Here is a 22,232-nt window from a genome sequence, read left to right as displayed (position 1 = left end):
TCAGCTGAGAACTTAGTCACCCAAGCAATACGATAAGCTGATTGCACAGTATAAAAACCAAATTTCGAATGAGGCCAAGAGATTAAATCTTCTGTGGACCGGGTGCTCAAAGGAATATGTAAGATGGCATCCGCAACGTTGGCACAAAAAATAGACTGGACCACATCAGTGTCCCAGGCGGACTGTTCTAGAGTTGAAACTCTAGCGTCGCCAGGTACAGGAAGCAGCGTCTGGATAGAGTGCGGTGCGAAACCAGGCATCCAAGAATCATTAGTCACACTGATAAGATTTCCATTCCCCACAGTCCATCTCACACCTTGCTTGACCCAGTTTCATTCCAAATTGAATACTCCTCCAAGTATATATAGGATCCTCCAAGTATACATAGGAGGCAGATCTTGGTGTGGAAGCATCCCAGAGTGTACAGTCAGGATGGTATCTCCCCTTGAAAACTCTAGCACATAGGGAATTAGGTTCGGTGAGAAGACGCCAGCCTTGACGACCAATGATATATAGCCTGGTTGAACAGAACCAAATCGCGGAAGCACATAGGGAATTAGGTCCGTGGTCACTTGGGCTAGCCACTAGCGCGCGGCCGTTAGTAGTTGCCCACCAGTGGGCTCTTGTCTTTTTCTTAACACACGGACTTTCTTACGTACACACGCTACACACATGCAAGCGGCCGGCCGACTCCCGCGTCTGACGTACGTCCCCATGCATGCATGGATGCAGTCACTCACTCAAATGGCATGTGTGTGTGTCTCTCTCTCTATTATATATAATATATATATATATATATCCCTTGGTCGATGATCCATCAAGCCTTTGCCCTTCGTCTTCGTCTCCGGCCAGCGAAAGAGAAAGAGAATTAACTAACCGATCGATGGCGCTCGTGGGCTGGCCGCGAACGATGGAGCTTGCCGCCATGGCCGTGAGGGTGCCGGAGCACGTGCTCGACGACGGCGGCGGTGACGGCGGGCTCAGCAGCAGAGGGGCCTTCTTCGCGCGGCGGCGGGGGCCGCCTAGCTACTTCTCCTCCTCCTCCTCCTTTTCCGGCGCCCCCGCCGACCCGGCGTCCAGCGAGGCCATGGCGGCGCTGCTGCGCCGGGTAGTGCTGCCAGAGCCGGAGACAACGAGGAGGGAGGATTGCTGCGCCGTGTGCCTTGACGGCTTGGAGGACACCGGCACCGGTGCCGGCGAGCCGGCGGCGGTCAGGAGCATGCCGTGCTCGCACTCGTTCCACGAGGGCTGCATCTTCCGGTGGCTCGCCGTCAGCCGCGTCTGCCCCTGCTGCCGCTTCCCGCTGCCCTCCGCCGCCGCCGCCGGTGCTGGAACCGGAAAAAGAACCAACTGAACTGCTGATTGATTCATCCCGATTCATGTCTTGAGTTGAATTTTTTTCGTCAGGAATTAGTTAATGATGCTGTTTTTCTTAGAAAAATTATGGTTGAATTGTTGATCCTGGATTATTCATACAGATAGGCCAATTAATTATGCAAGAATTTCTGGTTACAATTTAGAAAATGCAGCTATTTTTTGCCCTCTTCATTTTCCTGCAAATGCTATCTGAACAGAAGGTGATCCCACCAAATTGGACTGGTCAATTCAGACTTGAGAGTCATGCTGCTGGAGAAGTTTTACAAAAACAATTAATTGACAGAGGAAATTAAGTAGAAATGATGGTTCTCTTGTTTAATAAAATTAGTAACGATAAAAGAAAGGAAGAAGAAATTTGTTACATGAACAACAGCCTCGTCTCTCTTTCTGTACTACACATCCTTCTTTCATGCCAGCCAGCATGACCACACTTTACACTAGCCCTACTTACATAGTTTGAAAAACACATTTGCAAAATTTTACTAAACCTATATATGAACACAATCACCAGATCGATCGATTGAGCAACCAAAAAAAAGACTCCATCGCCGCCCCGCCATCATCGACCGAGTCTCGATCATGATCTCGGTAACAGAAAGAAAGAAAGGAATTAGGAATCAGTATTTACTGCACATCTTGGGTGAAGGCTTTGTAGATGAAGTCCCTGAACCGCTTGCAGTACTGCTTGGGGTCGACGGCGGAGATGGAGTTTGGGTCGTAGAGCTGCGACTTGTACGCGTGCTCCAGCTTCTTGCTGATGTCGTAGTCCTGCAGGATGTCGATGATGCCGAAGAACAGGATCACCTCCTTGAACTCCCCCGTCGGTTCCCCGATCAGCGTCCCCGGCGCGCACTCGCTGCTGCCCTCTGCCGGGCTAGTCCTCACCACGTTCTCCACCCGTGACGGCATGGCGATCCCCAGCTTCGGCGGTTTCCTGCACACACACCCAAATCACTTCTTCAGTTTGACAGCATATGCAGTTGGTGATCAGCATTTTTTATATGCTTCTTTCTCAAGATAATGCAGGGAGAAGGGTGATACTAATTAACCATGTTGTGCAACTGAACAAGTGCAACATCACTTTACCTTTCTGAAGAGTCTCTAATTAATTAACTTACATTGTTTTTTTAGAAAAATAGTAGCAAACTGAGGTAAATGCATTGTGAATATACATACCTAAGTGGCTCAGGTTCATCCGCCCCGTTGTCAGCATTGCTATCTGTAATTAACCAGGAGGAAATCACGAGAATTTTTTCCAGGCTCATGCATGAATTCAACAGTTTTACAGCTGCAAGTATTTGTAACAAAGCATTTCATGGGGGGGGGGGGGGGGGGGGGGTATCGTTAGTTACATCGATCTTTGAAGTGAATGCCGACCAAAAGACTGTAATCCATGATCCTCTCTTGCTCCAGCAACTCACAATCTCTGTCCACTTGCCTAGTAATAGAAAATATAAATCATGCATGAGTACAATGTCTGCTTTAGATCTCTATGTTGAAATGCCTCCCCGTAGAACAGATTTGGCATTTTGGGAGATTTACGATATATGTAGGGTTACGTCGTCAGACAAATGGAAGGAAACTAAGCTGTGAAGATGCACCTGCAGAAGTCCTGGAACCAGGATCCGCCTAACCGGAAAATGAAATTGAGATCAAGATCCTTCAAAGTGGTGTGCTCATCGATTTGATCTATAGGTTTGTCGGTCATGCGGCCCTGCGAAGATCCTTTCAAGTCGAATCTCCGATGAATGGCATAATGGGAGCAGAAGAGGTTCCCCATTATGACAAACCGAACCTGAACGAACGAGCGACAAAACCTGAGCAGATAATCCTCAGGCATATATATCATCTTTGAGTAACTTATTTTTTCAACAAACTAATTGCTGAACTGTCAATCACATCCTAATATAACCTTCTTCTGGATAGCTCCTGTGATTTTTACACAGTGCAGACCGAAGAACTTGGTCACAAGAGTATTGTCGAAAGAACGGACATGTTTATAATAGGCCGGAAGCATCCTAAGAAGCACCTGATCGTAAGCCAAAAAAACACAAAAAAAAATTAGATCATGCAATGCCATGAGAGTAAGTATTAATTTTGCAAGCTAGCTAACTAATACTAGTTAAGCTGATTTATATATTTTGTTTAAAAAACTGAATTAAGTGTGAGGGGTGAAGAAATTATAAAAGAGGTAACTAGCCTACTTTAACTTCGGATTTCTTCATCGTCTTGATCATGTACTTGTCGTCATTGGTGAGGTAGAAGAAGCTCCCACTCTTGCCTGGTGAGGAAAGCTCCCGGAGAGCGTCGTCGCCGCAGATGGAGATCATGTAGTCCGCAGGGTCGACGTCGAAGAGCTTACGCAACGTCCTGGAGGAGTGAAAATCATACCAAAACCATGAGGCAGTATTGATCATCCATCTGTTCAGTTTCTGAATCATTCCTAATTTCCTACAACAGTGTAGGAAACAAACCACACCAAAAGTAATTCGTGTTTCGGTCAAATTAAAATATTTGATCGGCGGCGAGAGAAGAGAACCCAATCAGGATTCCAACTTTTTGTCGAATTTGCTGCTACGAAAATTGGTGTCGAATTCAGGCTGTATACCTGAAGACCAAGGGGCAGTAGTCCTTCCATCTGAAATCGCAGGACTGGTGCGGCGGCGTGTGCTTGGATCCTTCCGGCGGGAACCTCGACCACACCTTCTCCTTGGGGTCGAACGCCGACGACTTGAGGTCCAGCGAGTTGGGCGCCGAATGCCTCCCCACCGCATGCCTGCATTCAATCCAATCCATTCATCCAGAATCAGAGAGCTTGAGGGAGCACATTCATGGCGATTGATTGATGGGGAGAAGAAGGAAGTAAGAGAGTCGGACCTGATGCCGAGCTGCAGGTTGAGCATGAGCTCGTAGTTCTTGTGGCCCTTGGAGATGGTCTCCCCCTGCTTCTTGGCCGGCCGCGGCGGCGCGCGCATGCACGTCGGCGCCCGCATCCAAGCCTTCTCCACCACCGCCGCCACCGAGTGGGCCATCTGCTCCGCCTGCAGCTCCGGCTGATGCTCCGCCTCATTACACTGCTCCCCCGCCGCCGCAACAACGGAGAGCCCGCTGACGTCCAGATCCGAGACGCTGCTCCTGCGGTCCGCCGCCCTCCTGGCCTGCGCCGCCAGCTCCTCCGGCTCCGGCGGCTTCCACACGGGCTTCTTCACCACCGCCTCCACCCCAGGCCACGTGAGGATCTTCTGCGACGGCAGCAGCGACGCCTCCTTCCCCTCCGTCACCTCCAGCTCCTCCACCAACCGGCTGATGGCCTCCCTCGCCTCCCTCGGCGGCGCCGCCACCGCCGGGCCCCCCGACGGCGGGTAATAAACCCCTTTCCCCTCTTCTTCCCCATCTCCGGCGCCATCCTCGCTGTTACTGTTCCCCCACCAGACTCCAATATACATCCCCCCATCGGCCCACCTAAACGTCCCCTGGCCCTTGGGCCTCGCATCCTCCCAGGCCCCATCGTAGCGATCCCCGTCGGCCCATATGACCGTCCCGAGCCCACCCATCTCGCCGGCCTTCCAGGCCCCGACGTACTCGTGCCCGTAGCGCCAGATGTAGCGCCCGTGGCCGTCGGGCCGGCCGTCGCGCCAGAGCCCGTCGTAGACGTCGCCGTTGGCGTAGGCCTGGGTGCCGCGCCCGTGGCGGAAGTTGCCGGCCCAGTGGCCCGCGAAGGTGTCCCCGAACTCGCCGATGTAGGTGCCGTGGCCGTGCATGTAGCCGCCGGCCAGGTCGCCCTCGTAGGTGGCGCCCGACGGCCAGGAGAACTTGCCGCGGCCCGAGGCCCGGCCGTGCCGCCAGGAGCCCTCGTACATGCTGCCGTCCGTCCAGAGGAACTTGCCGGTGCCGTGGGGGATGGCGGCGCCTGAGGTGGCGGCGCCTTGGTAGAAGTCGCCGCTGGGGAGGAGCTGCTCCGAGTGGGTGATGGAGGGGGAGGAGTCTTCTTCGTCGGATCCGGAGTCAGCGTCGGGGTCGGATTCGTCGGTATCGGAGGCGGTGGTGTCGGTGGCGGCGGTGGGGGATTCGTCGTCGTCGTAGAGGCCGCCGGCGTAGATGGTGGTGGCGGCGCTGGAGGCGGGGATGGCCGTGGTGGGGAGGAGGTCGAGGCTGCCTGGGGCGGAGGAGGGGAAGCCGCCGGGGCCGACGCCGATCCCGCCGCCGCGGCGGATGGCCATGGTGGAGTTGAGCTTGCGGATGCCGGCCTCCCACAGCCGGCTCGCCGGCGCCGGGAGCTGGTTCATCTTGCCCCCCGTCATCGTGCTACGCTAGCTAGCTTGGGTCGTCAGAGATCGACGTCGTTCGAGTTAAAGAAGAAGGATGCTCGGGCACGGCGAGAGGAAGAAGAAGAGGGACATCGACGTCGACGGATCGAAGGAAGCCATGGCGAATGTGGCCGGGCAGGGGGAAAGAGAGATTAGAGTTTTGGGAGCTAGAGAGGTACGGAGGCCGGAGCAAGTGCATGCATGCATGTGTCGACGGCCAATAACGTTGACCGGAGGCCGGGAGGAGTTGTCGGGAGATAGCCAAAACCCGACATTAATTTGGGATGCATGCATGCATGCATGTTCCCGGCGTCCCATGGATCATTGCCACTTACTTAACGTGCATGCGTAAAATTTAAATTGGGTTTCCCAATTAGACATTCATTTACTATCATGGTTATGGGTGTGACCATTTCAAAATTGTCTGATTTTAAATCTAGTTAAGTACGTTGACCAATCAGATCCGTTAAATTAATATTTGAGGCTCGTTCTTGCTCTTTCATCTCCCACATGATATCGTCGAATTAAGATGTGACGGTTGAGCACGCCAACCGATCTCTAACTAAAAATAAGTCGACTCCTCCATAGCAAAAACATATAGTTATTTCCTAGATTTTTGAATAGTATTAGAAACCAGTCAGAATTCGTTTAGAAGCTCGAATAATACTCCATGAAATGAGATAATTTTTTTTTCCGGATCACACATTTAGATATGCACTACTTTTGAGATCTTTTGAAAAGGAGACAAAGACGTAAAATTCAATTGATTTTTGTTGTAAGATTTTGCATACAAAAAGTCAGAACGTTGATTGCACCAATTAATACGTACACATCTGCGAATCTTTCTACGGACACAATTTCTATTTTAATTGTCTGCCGTCTCAAAAAAAAAAAAAAACTCAAGGGTCAAAGTGATCTATTGCGAGCGAACTAATTAGTTCTTCTAAATAATTCCAGACGGTACAGAAATCTAATCCTCTATTTTTCCCGTGATCGATACCCAACGGCTCAAACTTGATCGGACGGCTCGGAATCATCAGCCAGCTCGTCGTGATCGGTGGCGGCGGGCAGCGCGAAGCGGGAGCACGGGCAGAGGCGGCTGACCCGCAGCCACCGGAAGATGCACCCCTCGTGGAATCCATGGGAGCACGGCATCTTCCTGATCCTGCCGTCTTCGTCGAAGCTCTCCAAGCACACGGCGCACGCAGCGTCCCCGATCGTCTCCCCCGCCGCCGCCTCCTCTAGCCTCGCGATCTCCTCCTCCGACGCCGGCACGGCGCCGAATCTGCCGCCACCGTATGGCGCCTCCGGCGGGGATGTAAGCGTAGATGTACGAGTCGCTGTCCCGGATGACCAAGGACGGGAAGAACTCGTGCCCCGAGGGTAACGCCCGGTGGACGGCGACCGTCGGATCGAAGATGCCGCCGTCGCCGCCGCCGTTGGTATGATAACTGTCCATAGTACTGGCCGCAGGTACGCGTGAAAGATTAATGAATAATCTGTGATCAATTGGTGGGAAATTGGCTTGAATTGGAAGTAAGAAGAAGAAAACATCTATGCACGTTTATATAGATAGATTGGTCGATTTCACTTGTCAGTCCGAGCCGAGCGATGTACGGACTCCGACAAAGATGCAGTTTCGAAATTACTAGATTGAAAATTCGGGAAATAAAAATAAAACGGACGCTGGTATGGGAATAAGCGAAAGAAGAAACGGGCCAGGCCCAACAGCGAGAAGGCCCGACTATAAGGCCCAATAATGAATCGAGAATAACTCCCCCGACCCACAGGGCGGACAGGAAGGGAAACCCTTCGCCTGCACGACGGCGGCCGCCGTCGCAAGGCATCGGCGGCGGCGTAGGAGGAGATGCTTTCCGCCTGTATAGGAACTCAATTAGAATAAGAACCCAATGCTTTGGTGCTCCATCCACAGCCTCTATCCCAATATGCTATATCAGGTGCAGGTGTGCTTTTTCCATCCACTCTCCCCAAGTTGGGAGGAGCATCAAGTGAGCCAGTCGATGGTGTCACGACCATGGAGCCTGAATTGTGGCGATGTCTATACCTTACATGCGACCAGGATCTCATCCTCAGAGCCGCTTCATGTGGGCAACGACACCTTCAGTCCACTGCAACAGAGCCGATGCCACCACAAATCTCCGTGACAGGTATGCCACGCCTCATGGTAATACTTCTTTCCGACTTATGTTTTGTGCTACGATTCAGTTTTCCTTGTTCCGATTTTTATGACATACAGTCAAGTTTCTGAACTTGTGCTTCTTGATAGGCTTCGCATTACCATTAGCGATTTGACGGACATTTATGTGGATTTCTTCGATGAGGTAGGTGTTTGGAATGCAAAATACATTGGTAAGTCGAGTTGAAGAATACAGATTGTCAGATTGACGGACTCATGGTGTTAATCTCTTACATATTTTTGCAAAAGAAAAAAGACACTTCCTTCAGATTGTAGCTGCAGATCCTCAGTGATTAGTGTGCTGACAGCTAATTGAATAGTCAATACATATTTTGATTTATGTTTTCATGGCCATTGTGAGGCTATTGCTGGGTTGCATTAGCTGCTAGCCAACTTTACAAGTTCTGTGAAATTTAGATTGCCCATGACGCTGCTTAGTTCTTATACTTGTCAGTTATCATGTTCTTTTTGTTGTGTTCCATGCATCCTATCAATTTGCGATATACATATATCCGGCTAAATGGACATGAGCATCAAGTATCACCATCCAGTAATCTATTTTTGTGTCGGTGCCATGCAAAGGAGAAATATGTAAAATTGCCCCCAAGTATTGCATTCCTGGTACGATTTTTTATCGTTACTTCCTCTGTTTTTTTCTGTCTTTGTCTGAAAACACAATTCAGATTTTTGTTTGCTTGATCAACAGTATTTCACTCAAACCAGTGTTAGGTACTCTCTTTCTGGCAAAAGTTTAGGTTGAATAAGACAATATGCAAATAATTTCATGGTTGTTGATGGCTGAGTATTTTTTTTCTATGGGTTTTGACTTTGAATCTGTCGCTAAATTTGCCACATTACCGCACTTGCTGAAAGAAAGGCTGTGTTCACTAAGGCACTGGTCACGTGGCAATTTCTGATTAGCTGAGGTGCTCACCGGTGTTCGTACAAACTATTTTGGGCCTTCCCGACAGGATGTTTGGGTTTGCCGGTTTGCCAAGCATGCATCCAATCACCACCACATGTTGCCTAGCAACTAAAAGTAATTCATGCTGACCATGACTGCTGCAAAATTCTAAAGATAATAACAATATATACTGCATCAGTTTTGTCACTTTAACTTGTATGTAGACGACAAATCTATTCTGAAAATACCAGTGTAGTACACACTCTTGTTACTCATTAGCCCATAATCAAGGAGGATTTATCAATATGCAATTCCATCAGTGATAGATAGATGGAAGCTTCCTATAACTTTCAGATAGTAGTCTTCCATAGTCCGATGAGATTGACTGCAAGATTTGTCTGTTTCTGCCCAGTGGATATGAAGAAATCAAAGGAATAAACCAAAAATTCCAATAGTATTCCTTGGATATGTCAATATGCCAAACTTTGCCAATTGTATTCTGTGTAGAGTAAAAGCTTCTTATCTTGTTCCTATCTGTTAATGATGGCTTAGACATGCAGTTCTATAAATGTAGCTGTGCATCAAAAGCCAGAGTTGTTCCAGCCAAGACACCCAACTGAACACTAGTTCCTATATACTTGTACGAACACACCAATCCTTCCTTAGGAGGGTAGAAAACAATGCACGGGGCAGGTTCGCAGGAGCAGCGCATGCAGGATCACTTGGCGCAGCTTGGCCCGGTCTTGTGTGAGTGTGCGGTGCATGTAACCGAAGGATCCTTTGACAAGACTGACTGCAGCCTTAGGAAGATCAGAGAGCTTGCCTCAATAGTTGACGGGCCGCTTCAGCGTCTGTCCTTGATCATTGCCGACAGCCTATTCCGCCGCCTTCTACGCCCTATGCAGGGCTTTGCTTCTGCGCTCATCGATCCATCTCGTTACCTTGAGAAGTGGTGCCTCCGTGTTGCCCGCAACAGCTTCGCCAGCATCAGTCCCTACCTGGCCACAGGCTTTGTCACTATTAACCGGGCTATCCTGGAGCAAGTTCAAGATAAACAGGTCATCACTCTACTTTTGTTGAAAGAAGTTTCACATTTTTCACAGGTGTTTGAATATCCTAACCTTTATTGTCTCTTTAAACCTGAATGTAAAATTGCAAGTCTAATCTAGCTAGGTTGGTGATACAGTAGCATGGGGGTGGTTTTGTCCATTTCTTATAGGATTCTCTAAATTCCAAATTCTTGTGAATTACTGTCTACGTTTATGTGGTTTTTTAATGAAATAAGTAGCATGCATCTATGCATGCTTGTGAACTTCTGAATTTTGATGAACCAGCTGCAGGTTGTCCGCATCATTGACTTGTCGGGCTCAACCACCCACCAATGGCAGTGGCTCAAGATTCTACATGACTTCCATGGCCGCCCTGGCGGGCCACCCGAACTACGACTGACTGTTGTCCATGAAGACAGCGAGTTCCTGGACTACATGCAGACGTTGCTCTCTAAGCAAGCTGGCACCCTGATGCCATCGTTCCATTTCGACAAGGTGGTTGGGAGACTCGAGGCGCTGGACTTCAGCAATCTCCGTGAGATCCTCAAGATAAACTTCGGCGAGGCGGTCGTGATCAGCTGCGCTCTACAGATGCACCGCCTTCTCGCCGTTGATGATGATGACGACGCGAGCCGCGACGGCATTGCTCAGCTCCAGCAGATGGCGAACAAGGCTCACCTCAAGCAAATGATGATGGCCAGCAGCCCGAGATCGACACTGAGCTATCCACAGACACCATCCCCCCAACGTCAGATACCAAAGTTGCTGGTGAGCTTCCTCTCTGCCGTCCGCGCGCTCAAACCGAATATCGTTGTGATGATGGAGCAAGAAGCAGACCACAATGCCCCGCTGTTCCGCGAACGGTTCGCCGAGATGCTCCGATACTACGCCGCCCTCTTCGACAGCCTCAACGCTGCGGCGGCTGGCCGCGAAGATGACGAGCGGGCTCGCGTGGAGAGGGTGCTCCTCAGGGAGGAGATCAAGAACATGCTGGTGTGCGAGGGGGCCCAGCGGCACGAGCGGCATGAGAAGCTGAGCCAGTGGGAGATGCACATGAACCGGTGCGAGTTTCAGTCTGTGCCACTCAGCTTCGACGCCATTAGGGAGGGCAAAGAGAAGATGATGAGCTCCGGGCTGAAAGAATGCCGCGGCATCGAAGAAGACAAGCATCGCCTTCTGCTGTCCTGGGGTGAGACGCATCTCTACTCCGTCTCCGCATGGAGGCCACGTGGATAGATCGATGTGTGCCAAGTAATGTTGCCAGACAGTGCAGTATGCCTCTCCGTTCATGGCGATTTCTGGAGCTGCAGAGAAGACATTGATGCAGAGCGTATTTTTTAGACAAATCAAGAATTTATTGCTCCATGTTGCTGCTGCGTAGAAGACGCTGTTGCTTTTTGGCAACTCAAACTGATTGGTGTGAAGCTTAGGTATGTCCATTGTGTTTGTCCAAGTCTGTTTTCGGACTAGGATATGTTCTTTATGGTCCGATTTTTTTTATACTGATGCTCTCCAGTTGAACATTGGAAAAGACAGCAGAATTGAATTGGTTTTGGAGACCTGCAAAAACAATGTACTATCCGACTGACAAGTTTGAACAATGCAGTCTCTTGTGATTGACATGTCATATGTTTTTTCCCTTGCAATTTGCAAATAAGAACGGGAGGAATATGCCCAGTTTGTTCCTCCTCTCTTGTCTTAATCCTGTCTTGTTTGAACAATGCAAATTCTTGTTGGAATTTAAAAGTTCAGCATCTGCAAAAGTGACTGATAATATTGTTTGCGCCGTCATTTCTCAGTACTTTAAAATTCTTGATATTTGACATTGTCCATGGTCGCAAAGCCGCCTGCAAGCCAACTTGTTTGAACCGAATATATATTGAAATTCGAATTTTCGGGGTTGAAACGACGAAATTTTCAAATTTAAAGCACATCTTGTGAAAGCAAATAAGTCTAAAGACGTGGAAGGTTTTTGAATAAATGGCGCCACTTCTTCACGCGCGAAAGCTCCACGCGTCGCTGCTCAAGTCCGGCGGCGTGAGCCACCAAGGTCATGGCGGCGACACCTACCGCTGGAACCTCCTCCTCCGCGCCTACACCCGCGGCGGCGGCCTCGCCGACGCGCGCGCGCTCCTGGACCTCATGCCTTCGCCGACCCTCGTCTCCTACAACACCCTGCTCTCCGGCTACGCCGCTTCCTCCGGCCTCCTCGAAGCCGCGCTCCACCTGCTCGACGCTATGCCCGAGAGGGACGCCTGGTCCTGGAACGTCGCCATATCCGGCCTCGCCCGCGCCGGCCGCCTGACTGACGCGCTGCGGAGGTTCCTGGAGATGACGCGCGGCCCCGTGCAGCCCGACGCGTTCACCTACTCCATCGTCTCCCCGTGCTGCTGCGGCGGCGCCGGCGGTGGCCTGGAGTCCGCATGGCAGGTCCACGCGCGGGCTCTCAAGGCCGGGGCGTTCGCCGACGCCTGCGTCGGCACCGGCTTCGTCAGGCTGTATTCCGGGCTGGGGCTGATTGGTGACGCGCGGAAGGTGTTCGAGGGTATGCCGGAGAGAGATTTGGTGGCGTGGAATGTTCTGCTGGATTGCGGCATGAGATCCGGGGAGGCAGGATCGTGTCTGCAGGATCTTGTTTTGATGATCGGCGGCAGGGTCCAGCCTGATGAGTTCACCTTTGCCACCGTCGTCAATGGTCTGGCCGAGCGGTTCGCCGGTCTCGAGGCGATGCAGGTACACTCGGTGATTCTCAAGTCCGGGCATCTTAAGGATCTCTTCCTCTGCAATTCCTTGCTGAATGTGTATGGGAGATGTGGTTACGTCGACTTGGCTAAGAAACTGTTCGAGGCCATGCCGGAGAAGGACGTAGTGTCGTGGACTGCTTTGATCTCAGGGCTTGTGGCCAGCGGTCACCAGGCCGACGCCTTCAAAACGTTCTGTCGGATGCAGGGAGCTGCGACGGTGCCCAATTCCTTCACCTTTGGCAGCGTCGTGAGCTCGTGTGCCTGTGTGAATGACCTGGGGGGTGGAAGGCAGTGTCATGCTCTTGTCATCAAGCATGGGCTGGAGTCTATTCCCACAGTGGCCAGCTCTTTGCTTGACATGTACTCAAAGTGTGCAGAGATGGATGATGCCACACGAATGTTCGACGCCATGCCACGGAGAGACATCGTATCTTGGAATGCGATGATATGCGGGTTGGCTCAGAACGGTCGATCGGCGAGAGCCCTGGAGCTGTATGATGAAATGTTGCGACTTCATCAAGAATCAATCACCCCAAACTCAGTGACCTGTGTGGGTGTCCTGAGTGCGTGCAGCCATGTCGGTGCTGTTGAGAAAGGTTGCATCTACTTTACTCAGATGGTCAACGATTTCCACATCGAGCCAGTTCCGGAGCACTACAGTTGCCTTGTTGATCTATTTGCACGAGCCGGATTGTTAGATGAAGCAGAGGGGATCATTTCAAACTCGCCTTTCAAACACGATGCTATCATCCTGGGGACCTTGCTTAATGGTTGCAGAAAGTATGGTAACCTTGACATGGCCAAGCGCATTGCTAAGAGGATTCTTGTGGATGATTCGGATAATGCATCAACCATTTTTCTACTGTCAAACATGTTCATTGCAAACGAAGAATGGAACGATGCGTCAGAGCTGAGAAAAGCTGTGATTTCAAGCGGAACTCGTAAATTCGTAGGGAATAGCTGGATTGATGTTGGTGGTAATGTCCATTGTTTCCGAGCGGGTTCTAGTCCAGATCCACAGTTGGAATCGATATATGATGTTCTGCGACAACTTCAGTTGACGATGGTAGATGCTGACAGGCCGATCTAGGATAACGACTCCTTATCTTAGCCGTGAGTAATGACACTGCTATGTTTTATTTGTATAAGTTCCACATTCATCAATTTCGGTACTATGTGCCGCTTAGGTTGATTTGCATACTCACCCAAGTACAGCTTCATATGACCACTTTAGATAGTTTCTTTTGGTTAACTGAATACAAACCTACTAGTATGTCAGTTGAGAATAGTAGTGCACCACAGTGCCAAATCATGTGTTCATCTGAAATCTTTCACAGTTGCTCAGAGATGATCTTTGTTGCAAATACATACACCGATGGACTGTGTCTTTCCTCAACCGCCTTGCTTCTGCTGTTAGTACAATCTAGTACTACAATATATCTTGGCTGCATCACATTATCTTGTCAGCTATACTAAGGTCTGAACTCTGAAGCATAAAGGCCTCTTCTGTCAACCTGTGTTTGCTGCATCCATTGGAGCTTCGTTACCAACTTGCTCTATTTATTGAGCTCCATTACCAGCTCAAAACAGTATGCACTATGGTTAATTATGGTCATGTGCAACCCAGCAATTGGGGAAAAAAAAAACTATACCCATTCTAGAGATATATTCATCTGACCTCATGGGCCCTAACGGCCCAGTTGTCCCTAGGCCTGACCTTGGCTTTGCCGGCCCACTCGTTCTCGTCTTGACTTGCATTGCATTGCAGACGGCGACGCGTCGTCTTCTCCGTCAGTCCACGCGCTTCTCTTCTTCCTTTCATCAATAATCCTTTGGCTCCCACCTCTTCCAGTCTTCTTCGATCTCCCCTCACTCCTGAATTCCCGATCCTGAGCGCAGAAACCTCCAATTCCCCCAAGCACGCAAGCACCATGGCCGGCTACCCGCCGCCCCCTGGCTCCGGTTACCCCTACGCCGCCCCTGCCTCCGGCGGAGGCGGAGGGTACGGATCAGCCCAGCCGACGCCGTACGGCCAGCAGAAGCCCCCCAAGGAAGGCAAGACCTCCTCCTCCTCCGGCTCCGGCCCCTACCACGGCGCCCCGCCCCCGCAGCAGCCTCCTCACGGCTACGGTGCCCCACCACCCCCCGCCGGCCAGCAGCCCTACGGCGCGCCTCCCGGCGGGCAGCCGTACGGGGGAGGAGGTGGGTACGGGAGCCCGTTTGCGGCGCTGGTGCCGTCGGCGTTCCCGCCGGGGACGGACCCGAGCGTGGTGGCGTGCTTCGGGGCGGCGGACCGCGACGGCAGCGGGGTGATCGACGACAGGGAGCTGCAGGCGGCGCTGTCCGGGTACGGCCAGCAGAGCTTCAGCCTCCGCACCGTCCACCTACTCATGTACCTCTTCACCAACACCAACGTCCGCAAGATCGGCAAGTCACTCACCACGCCATTAACTTCCTCCCCTTCTTCTTCCTTACATATACGTCCTAAGCCTCAGGCCATGATCATCGTTCCATATGGATCGACGAGGGATACGCTGCTGCCGGCCGCCACACGCGGAACGGAAGGAATTGCGACAGACTTTGAGCCCGCGATCGGATGCCGCCGCAAGGCACGATGACTTAGTGGCCCATGTTCTTCTTGTCTTTGCGGCACGTCGCTGTGAGAGAGAATTGTTTAAGCTAGAGTTCACAAGTGGATCCATTTCTTTTATGGGGAGCCAATACTACAGCCCAATTTTAGCTCAGCTTGACTGGATTTTCACGCTAAGCTCTCCTGTGGCCTACTGTGACCGCTAAGTACTGATACAACAGCAAACACACAGTAATATGAGGTTGCTGCTGGAATATTAATTGAAACCCATAGGTTTTCGTAGGTGATTTTTTGAATGGCTGGTCGCAGCACATCAGTAGTATGTGAGTAGTGTGTTCCCTTTGTCTTTACAATGCGTCATAAGATGGTTTTCATTAGATGTGGAAGTATCGGCTGCTTTATCAAAGCTGTCTTCCCTAATAGTAAACTCCGTAGAGCGATTCTGGCTCGGAATAAGTAGAACAATTTTGAGTTACACTCTAAAACCAGCGACATGTTCCAGTTATCTAATTGGCATCTAGAATTTTCTGAATCCCTGTCGTCTGTATTTTAGCTTTCTCTGCTTTATTAAGCGTGTGAACGCACTATTTTCCAATAGAGCATCATTTGTACCTTTTCTCTTTAACTTGACTTTTTTTTAATGCATTGCCTTCGATTCTTTCAGGGCCAAAGGAGTTTACTTCTGTATTTTACAGTCTTCAGAATTGGAGGGTGAGAGGCTACTGCTACAAATTTCCTTCACTTTTTTCAGTGGAAACTGTCGGCAACCTAACGAAATAATTATTAACATCGTGTGTTTACACTTGTATTGTGCAGGGTATATTTGAGAGGTTTGACCGTGACCGAAGTGGTAAAATCGATGCATCAGAGCTGCGTGATGCTCTTCTCAACCTGGGATATTCAGTTTCTCCAACTGTGCTAGACTTGCTTGTGTCTAAATTTGACAAGACTGGAGGCAAGAACAAAGCGATTGAATATGACAACTTCATCGAGTAAGATCACCCCTTCAGTTTAATTTGGCTGATCATTCCTCCAACAAACTATAAAAGTTTTCGCATCGTCTAACCTAATTAAACTTAGATAGATTAAAATTATATTCTTCCAGCCTATGTAAAGTTCCTAACTCCTTTTTCTCGACCTATGCAGATGCTGCCTTACAGTGAAGGTAATCCCATTGCTGCATCACACAAACAAAATGTGGTGCCAATGTCTTGCATTCGTTCTCATTTGGCTGAACTACTTTTGCAGGGTCTGACCGAGAAGTTCAAGGAGAAGGACACGGCATACTCCGGTTCTGCGACTTTCGGATATGAGGCATTCATGCTGACCGTGCTTCCTTTCCTCATCGCGTGATCGCACTGTGGTTCCTCTGGGCTGAGCTTAATCCGAGCATATCTATCATCCCAATTATTGTATCGAAGCGGTTCTAAGTGCTTAATTATTGCTATAGAGTTGTTTATCAAACTATCTGGCGAGCTAGTTCTGGTGACCTGAAGTGATGTTAAATAGTGATAGCATGTTACCGCTTTGCTGATCAGTCTGTTTGGAGCATCAAGAATGCAGAGTACATCTTATAATAATAGAGCTGTCAGCTGCTTAATCATGGATATGGTTCTATCTATTGCCAGACTTGTTTTTTCAACTAGCTGGCAGGCTGCTTCTTCCGGTGAGACGTGTTAAAATCAGACAGTCTCTTCGGACTGTTTTGAGCCTTTGCAGAAAATCACCGTTTTGACCTCAAGTTATTTGGATTTTCAGTCAATTTTACGATACTTACACTCTCGGTACACCGCTTTCGCCATGAAGAAAAATCACAGTTTTGATTGTTTTTGTGAGTGTTTGGATGATTTTCCGTTATCATGACCTTTGATACTTCTTTTCAGACTGATTTGGACCTGTGCAGAAAAACCAAAGTTTTGTCCATTTTCGTGGTTATAAACAGTGTTTTCTGGATTTTCGCTCACTTTTAATATCGTGACGGTTTTGTGCCGCTTGGGTCTGTAAAAAAAAAGCATCATTTTGGCCATGTTTGTTAGCTATAACCCACTTTTGAGGTTTCGGCTGATTTTCTAATATCATTTGCCTTTTATACGGTTCTATGATGTTTGTTTTTCGATATTCCAAGTGGAAGAAGCCCGCAGTTGGCGTGAACCTTAATTTTCTGTAATTGATTTCTCAGCCACAATGAACGCAAAATGAACTTCATATGAAACCATTTTGGTGTGTGTTTGTGTACACATTTCAAAACAATATCAAAACTATTTCATAGATGTAGAACTGCCTGAAACTAAGCTCGAAAGAGTGCCATTGCTATGTGCTTATGCAATCTGCCCTGGATCAATCTTTTTGCCAGGACAAGCCAAGCTACCATGAATATGACATGGTGCGAAATATCAGACATAAATCTTGTCAGTTCTAAATTGGATCTAAATCAGCAGAAATTATACCAGACAAACCAATACAATCTAAAGGTGTAATTTAACTCTGTTCGAAAGAATAGGACCAACCGGTTTTACACTTATTACTTAGTTAGATGGTCCTAGAACCAAAGTGCAGTACTGCTGTTTGGAGCTCCTAAGATCACCGACGCTGTCGGCCCTTGTTGCGACTGCCACTGTTGTTGTCATCTCCCCTCGGCCGTTTTGTACCAGACCCAGACCTACTTGATCCACCACTACCGCCACCGCTGCAGCGTCCAACTTGCCGTGCCTGTGGCGAAGGATTAGCAAAATGCTGATGCTGATGGTGATGCTGACGTGCCTGGGGTGGAGGGGAAGCGAAATGTTGCTGTGGTGCAGGCTGTTGCCTGCAAAAGAGGGAGGGGTATATATATTATTGACAGCAACAGAAATATACCAAAACAATGGTCACTAGAGCAGTAGTGATCATCAAATTTAAATCGACATGAGAAATTAAGGGTCTTGTTTCATCAGCACTGTCGAACTAAAACAGTTGGGAGTTGTAGAAATGATCAAGGGCTCTGTTTGCGGTGAAATGGGCAAGGCCATGGCTAGCAAACAAAATTTTATATCACCATCTCTACTTAGGCAGAAGCATTCTGTTTGACAATGGGCTACCCTCAAGACATTTCTTTGTTAGTACTTTTGCTGTATACTGGACAATTGAATGTAGCATGAAAAACAGAGCATCTTGTATCTTTGATCACAGGACTCGTATAAACATTACAAGATAACAACATCAATCTGATGCAATAGGAGTCATCTACTCCTCAACACAGTTTATCAAAGTACATGTGATGTACTCCCTCCGATCATAAATTCTTGTCGTTGTTTTAGTTTAAATAATTTAGGATCGGGGGCAGTATATTATAGGGTTTTAAGAAGAATATATAGCAGTACTTACACAACATATACAAGACGGCCATCCGGTAGAAGCATTGGAACCATTGCTGCACCTGGAGGAGCTCCTGGAGCATATAACATAGGCTGGACAAGTCCCAAGGCATATAATGTTTAGCTAGGTATCTTCCTTCTATGTATGTATTACCAATTTACCACATGAAGTAGACATCAGAGGCTGTGATATACCTGTGCTGCACCATAAGAAGGAGGTGCACCATAAGCATCTGGCCGTGGCATGATACCATATCCAAGTGGGGCATGGAGCAATGGACCTCCTTTTGCACTAGACTTGTGAGAACTAGATACTGACACTGTATCATCCTTCTTATCAGCAGGTGGTTTTGCAAGCGAGCAATCCAGAAGCTGACCTGTTAGAGAAATATTTACGACCTTAAATGCAACAAAGAAACAAACAAACCATAGTAGACCACTAGAACATTCCAACTCAACAGGAAAGCTCACCATCGAGTTCATATTTCTCTGTGTTCTTCAGAGCCTTCATGGCCATGTGCCGGTCCTTAAAGTGAACAAAACCGTACCTATTATCATGGCCATCTTTGGAAGGAGGGAGAACAATTTTTGTAATTTCTCCGTGGTGCTCAAACAGCTTTTTCAGCTGTCCTTGAGTAACATTCTTGGGCAGATTCTTTACATATACAGATTTTACCTAAACCATGAACGCACAAGTTCACACAAGATATCATGACAAAGAATCGGAAAAAGGTAACTGTGTTCATCTCTGATGCTTCAAGAACCTGTGAAGTAGAGGCAGAATCACCATTCTTCGGATCCGCCCAGCTGACAGTAGGAGCGTTTGTGTCTAGTTTGAAATTTGGTGTCGACATCTTCTGCCTTGAATACTCAGCGCATGCATTATTATAGTATTCAACAAAACCATAACCCCGATTTCGATCTGTACGTGGGTCCTGTAACAACAGAGATTCTTTAAGGGTAAGAAGGAGAATGCAGGGATGCACAATATAGTTGTCGAACTATCCTAGTATTGATTATCAAAATCTGTACCTTAATGAGATCGATTTTTAGTACTCCCGGACCAACTTCTTCAACTGCTTTTTTCAAGTCATCATGTGACCAACTGTTGGGTACATTACCAACAAATAGCTTGTTCTTGGCCTGGGAGGAAGAGACTCTTATCTTCTTTCCCTGTTATGAGAAGCACACAAAATTCAGTTAGCAAAATGATTTAGAATGAACAAGCTGCAACTGGGACCCAGGAGGATGTACTACACGACTCTACGCATATGTTGTAAGGGTGGAAAACTATGCTCCACACTATATGGAGTCTTAGTACTGGTACAAAGATATGCTACTAACACCATCCACAAAATTGAAATTTTAATTCAACAACACTTTGCAATTAAAGCAAGTTCGGTACTATAAACTCAACAAAACTGTGCCTATAGTTTTCAACTGTACCTGAGCTTGTACCCTTGACTACAGCAGTTGTGTTTTTCTTTATTTGTTTTAGCAAGGATGTATCCCACCACTGCCTACCCATGGATGAATGGAGTACAGAAAATAAGCACACGATTTTTCAAAATGCAATGTACTATGCCAAAATCCATGAACATTAAGTGCATAAATCAGGGTATATAGAGATTCATTGACATGAGAACATGAGAATCAACTTTTAAGATCAACTGAAAACAAACCTTGAAAGTTTTGTTGCTCAATTTTTCGATGGCCTTCAAAGCCAGATCTTTAGTTTTGAAAGTAATAAAAGCATACCCCTTGCTTTCCCTCTTGCCTGGCATTATTCTCACCTGCAGAAAAAAGGGAGGATATGTAATGCAAAAAAAAAACTGTAAATGCTAAACCCAAGAGTAGGCAGTACTCACTTCCACAACTTCTCCAACTGGCTCGCATAGTTCCTTCAGATCTTCAGAAGTTGCATCATTGGAGATTCCCCCGAGATATACTTCAGATCCATGAGGAGGAAGACCAAGAAGCTCAGCATGCTTGTCTTTGTCCTTCCCATCCTTGGGGGCATCCTGCTGAGGAACGACTTCTAATTTACTGTCACTATCTTGCCTATCATCAACTTCATCAGAAACTTCTCTTTCTTCAGGGTCCTCCTCCTCCTCGTCAACCTCCTCTACTTCCTCTAAAATATCCTCCTCTTCATCATCATCCACCTCCACCTCCTCCTCAATTTCTTCATACTCAACTTCTTCCTCTTCTACGTCCTCTTCATGATCATCGAACTTCAAGCATTCTTCTGGTTCAGCTGGTTTGGCAAAAGCAGCATCTTCTGTCCTCCTAGGCATCTTGAAGAGCTCAAAGTTCCAAGGCAACTTTGGAAAGAGCACAGGAGCCAAAAATATCGGGAGAGCAAATTGATGACATGCGGACAGGAAGAAAAACAACAGAAAGAACTAGAACAATTGGTATGCAGTAATCTCAAATTGGATGCAGCCATTGGTGCCCAAACTTGGATAGCACGGAGTTGGTTAAGGAACAAAAGTAGAAATTGCGTATGCTCGGGACGACACAGGGAGGTTCTCGAGAACACAATCCCAGATGAGCATAGAGAAGGCAACAAGGGTACACAAACGAGGACAAGCAAAGATGATACAATCGGAAGTGTAACCAACAAGCTGATGGTATAATTGAAAGATGCCAATATTCCATGAAATGAATGGAATGAATAGGAAAAGGGACAGGGACAAAAATCACAATGAGTATAGTAGAAAACAATGTACATAATATATGCGTCTAAAGTAAACTAGTAAAGCCAAACTCAAGTAAATAGAATGGCGGTAATTAAGTGTCTGACTAGTACCCGCAAAAAAAAAGAAGAGTGTCTGGCTAGTGACTAGTAACACTGTAACAGAGATTAACCATCACTACAAAAGGCATGCCGGGCACACACTACGACAATGGAGCAATTTTCCCACTTTCAGCAGCAACAAACAATTCTTTTAGTGTGTGTGAACCAACTAACGAACCATTCTTGTTGGTTATGCTACAATTATTTCCATGGCAAACATATACTATATCCATAAAACAGTGCCATATGGCACTCATTCTCAAGGTAAAGCCACAGATACTTCAGTGCTGGCGAGGAGACAAGGCAAATAAGTAACCTAGTACCATTCTCATCCATCTCGTCTCAACGAGAAAGGCGTTTCAAAACCCTCTAACTCCATAATGCATATACAAAATATAGAAAAATTTAGGTTTTTTATAGCGAATTTAACCCTAAATTGTTTCCGCAAAAAAAAACATTTAACCCTAAATTTGTTCAGATAGGGCGGATCTAGATGATGTTCCTGCCGGGAGTGCACCAGTCATAAAATTTCCGGAGCTCAGCGTGGGTTTAACAGAGAACATCATGGATGAGAGAAACGCTCGTACCTCGGGAAAACCAATCCGCCGACGGGGTGAGGCAGCCGGGGACGCACTGAGGTCGGAACCCAACCGGCAACGGCGACGCTCGTGAGGGGAGGAGACAGGTGCAGCACGGCGGGGCGGAAGCTCTGCAGCCGAGCAAGGTGGGCACTGGACGGCGAAGAGGAGCACTGCTTTGCCCTAAGCTAGAGGAAGAAGATGAAGAGGAGTTCCTTCGGGTCGAATTTAACGGACAATTTGCGGTTTACCCCCTCAGTATTTCCCGGCCTCGCACTTCCGCCCCTGGAGTTTCCTGGGCCGTCTAGGACTCCTCTAACTTCCGGCCCGGCC

The 22,232-nt window shown here is 48.2% G+C and overlaps 6 protein-coding genes across 10 annotated transcripts; 4 read left to right on the top strand and 2 right to left on the bottom strand.

Annotated features, from left to right (window-relative positions):
- Positions 1-910: 910 nt before the first annotated feature.
- LOC104585073 (E3 ubiquitin-protein ligase RDUF1) lies at positions 911-1,354 on the top strand. Its single transcript, XM_010241016.1, has one exon. It carries the CDS (start codon positions 911-913, stop codon positions 1,352-1,354), a length of 444 nt encoding a protein of 147 aa, XP_010239318.1.
- A 305-nt stretch (positions 1,355-1,659) lies between these two features.
- Positions 1,660-7,143, bottom strand: LOC100836185 (phosphatidylinositol 4-phosphate 5-kinase 6). Its single transcript, XM_010239675.3, has 10 exons — positions 7,019-7,143; positions 6,699-6,969; positions 4,255-5,687; positions 3,986-4,153; positions 3,582-3,747; positions 3,290-3,406; positions 2,979-3,172; positions 2,730-2,815; positions 2,554-2,596; positions 1,660-2,311 (listed from the first exon to the last, which is right to left on the bottom strand). Exons 1-10 carry the CDS (start codon positions 7,141-7,143, stop codon positions 2,002-2,004), a joined length of 2,913 nt encoding a protein of 970 aa, XP_010237977.2. The 3' UTR covers positions 1,660-2,001.
- Positions 7,144-7,492: 349 nt separating this feature from the next.
- LOC100835567 (scarecrow-like protein 3) lies at positions 7,493-11,461 on the top strand. 5 transcript variants are annotated; one of them, XM_014902265.2, is made up of 3 exons: positions 7,493-7,852; positions 7,972-8,026; positions 10,126-11,461. In XM_014902265.2, exons 1-3 carry the CDS (start codon positions 7,740-7,742, stop codon positions 11,068-11,070), a joined length of 1,113 nt encoding a protein of 370 aa, XP_014757751.1. In that variant the 5' UTR covers positions 7,493-7,739; the 3' UTR covers positions 11,071-11,461. The 5 variants fall into 5 exon arrangements, with proteins under 5 accessions (XP_014757751.1, XP_014757750.1, XP_010237976.1 ...); XM_014902264.2 differs by having other exon boundaries at positions 10,120-11,461; XM_010239674.3 differs by having other exon boundaries at positions 7,728-7,869; positions 7,972-9,843; positions 10,120-11,461.
- A 146-nt stretch (positions 11,462-11,607) lies between these two features.
- On the top strand, positions 11,608-13,944 carry LOC100835260 (pentatricopeptide repeat-containing protein At2g13600). The gene has a single exon (XM_003576307.4). It carries the CDS (start codon positions 11,815-11,817, stop codon positions 13,666-13,668), a length of 1,854 nt encoding a protein of 617 aa, XP_003576355.1. The 5' UTR covers positions 11,608-11,814; the 3' UTR covers positions 13,669-13,944.
- Positions 13,945-14,356: 412 nt separating this feature from the next.
- On the top strand, positions 14,357-16,789 carry LOC100842693 (probable calcium-binding protein CML50). The gene is made up of 5 exons (XM_003577839.4): positions 14,357-15,005; positions 15,833-15,879; positions 15,985-16,160; positions 16,315-16,333; positions 16,417-16,789. The coding sequence occupies exons 1-5, from the start codon at positions 14,510-14,512 to the stop codon at positions 16,519-16,521; spliced, it is 843 nt and encodes a 280-aa protein (XP_003577887.1). The 5' UTR covers positions 14,357-14,509; the 3' UTR covers positions 16,522-16,789.
- Positions 16,790-17,456: 667 nt separating this feature from the next.
- On the bottom strand, positions 17,457-22,107 carry LOC100834952 (heterogeneous nuclear ribonucleoprotein Q). The gene is made up of 9 exons (XM_014902258.2): positions 21,909-22,107; positions 20,390-20,845; positions 20,204-20,314; positions 19,554-19,694; positions 19,286-19,456; positions 18,993-19,197; positions 18,717-18,898; positions 18,532-18,614; positions 17,457-17,974 (listed from the first exon to the last, which is right to left on the bottom strand). The coding sequence occupies exons 2-9, from the start codon at positions 20,816-20,818 to the stop codon at positions 17,749-17,751; spliced, it is 1,548 nt and encodes a 515-aa protein (XP_014757744.1). The 5' UTR covers positions 20,819-20,845; positions 21,909-22,107; the 3' UTR covers positions 17,457-17,748.
- Between the last annotated feature and the right edge of the window lie 125 nt (positions 22,108-22,232).

This window comes from Brachypodium distachyon, chromosome 4, assembly GCF_000005505.3.
Source record: "Brachypodium distachyon strain Bd21 chromosome 4, Brachypodium_distachyon_v3.0, whole genome shotgun sequence".
In the NCBI taxonomy this organism is placed as follows: Eukaryota; Viridiplantae; Streptophyta; class Magnoliopsida; order Poales; family Poaceae; genus Brachypodium; species Brachypodium distachyon.
The sequence above is the reverse complement of the archived record's forward strand: the minus strand, read 5'-3'. Positions and strand labels throughout refer to the sequence as shown.

Excerpts from the sequence above, each read along its gene's own strand:
- LOC104585073 (XM_010241016.1), top strand. The coding sequence starts at position 911 with ATGGAGCTTGCCGCCATGGCCGTGAGGGTGCCGGAGCACGTGCTCGAC.
- LOC100836185 (XM_010239675.3), bottom strand. The coding sequence starts at position 7,143 with ATGGACAGTTATCATACCAACGGCGGCGGCGACGGCGGCATCTTCGAT. Across the intron at positions 4,154-4,254 it reads AACCTGCAGCTCGGCATCAG|GCATGCGGTGGGGAGGCATT; the intron begins GTCCGACTCTCT and ends GATTGAATGCAG. Across the intron at positions 3,173-3,289 it reads CAGGAGCTATCCAGAAGAAG|GTTCGGTTTGTCATAATGGG; the intron begins GTTATATTAGGA and ends TCGTTCGTTCAG.
- LOC100835567 (XM_010239674.3), top strand. The coding sequence starts at position 9,466 with ATGCACGGGGCAGGTTCGCAGGAGCAGCGCATGCAGGATCACTTGGCG. Across the intron at positions 9,844-10,119 it reads AGCAAGTTCAAGATAAACAG|CTGCAGGTTGTCCGCATCAT; the intron begins GTCATCACTCTA and ends TTGATGAACCAG.
- LOC100835260 (XM_003576307.4), top strand. The coding sequence starts at position 11,815 with ATGGCGCCACTTCTTCACGCGCGAAAGCTCCACGCGTCGCTGCTCAAG.
- LOC100842693 (XM_003577839.4), top strand. The coding sequence starts at position 14,510 with ATGGCCGGCTACCCGCCGCCCCCTGGCTCCGGTTACCCCTACGCCGCC. Across the intron at positions 15,006-15,832 it reads CACCAACGTCCGCAAGATCG|GGCCAAAGGAGTTTACTTCT; the intron begins GCAAGTCACTCA and ends CGATTCTTTCAG. Across the intron at positions 15,880-15,984 it reads ACAGTCTTCAGAATTGGAGG|GGTATATTTGAGAGGTTTGA; the intron begins GTGAGAGGCTAC and ends TGTATTGTGCAG.
- LOC100834952 (XM_014902258.2), bottom strand. The coding sequence starts at position 20,818 with ATGCCTAGGAGGACAGAAGATGCTGCTTTTGCCAAACCAGCTGAACCA. Across the intron at positions 19,695-20,203 it reads TGAGCAACAAAACTTTCAAG|GGAAAGAAGATAAGAGTCTC; the intron begins GTTTGTTTTCAG and ends TTCTCATAACAG. Across the intron at positions 19,457-19,553 it reads TAAAAATCGATCTCATTAAG|GACCCACGTACAGATCGAAA; the intron begins GTACAGATTTTG and ends CTGTTGTTACAG.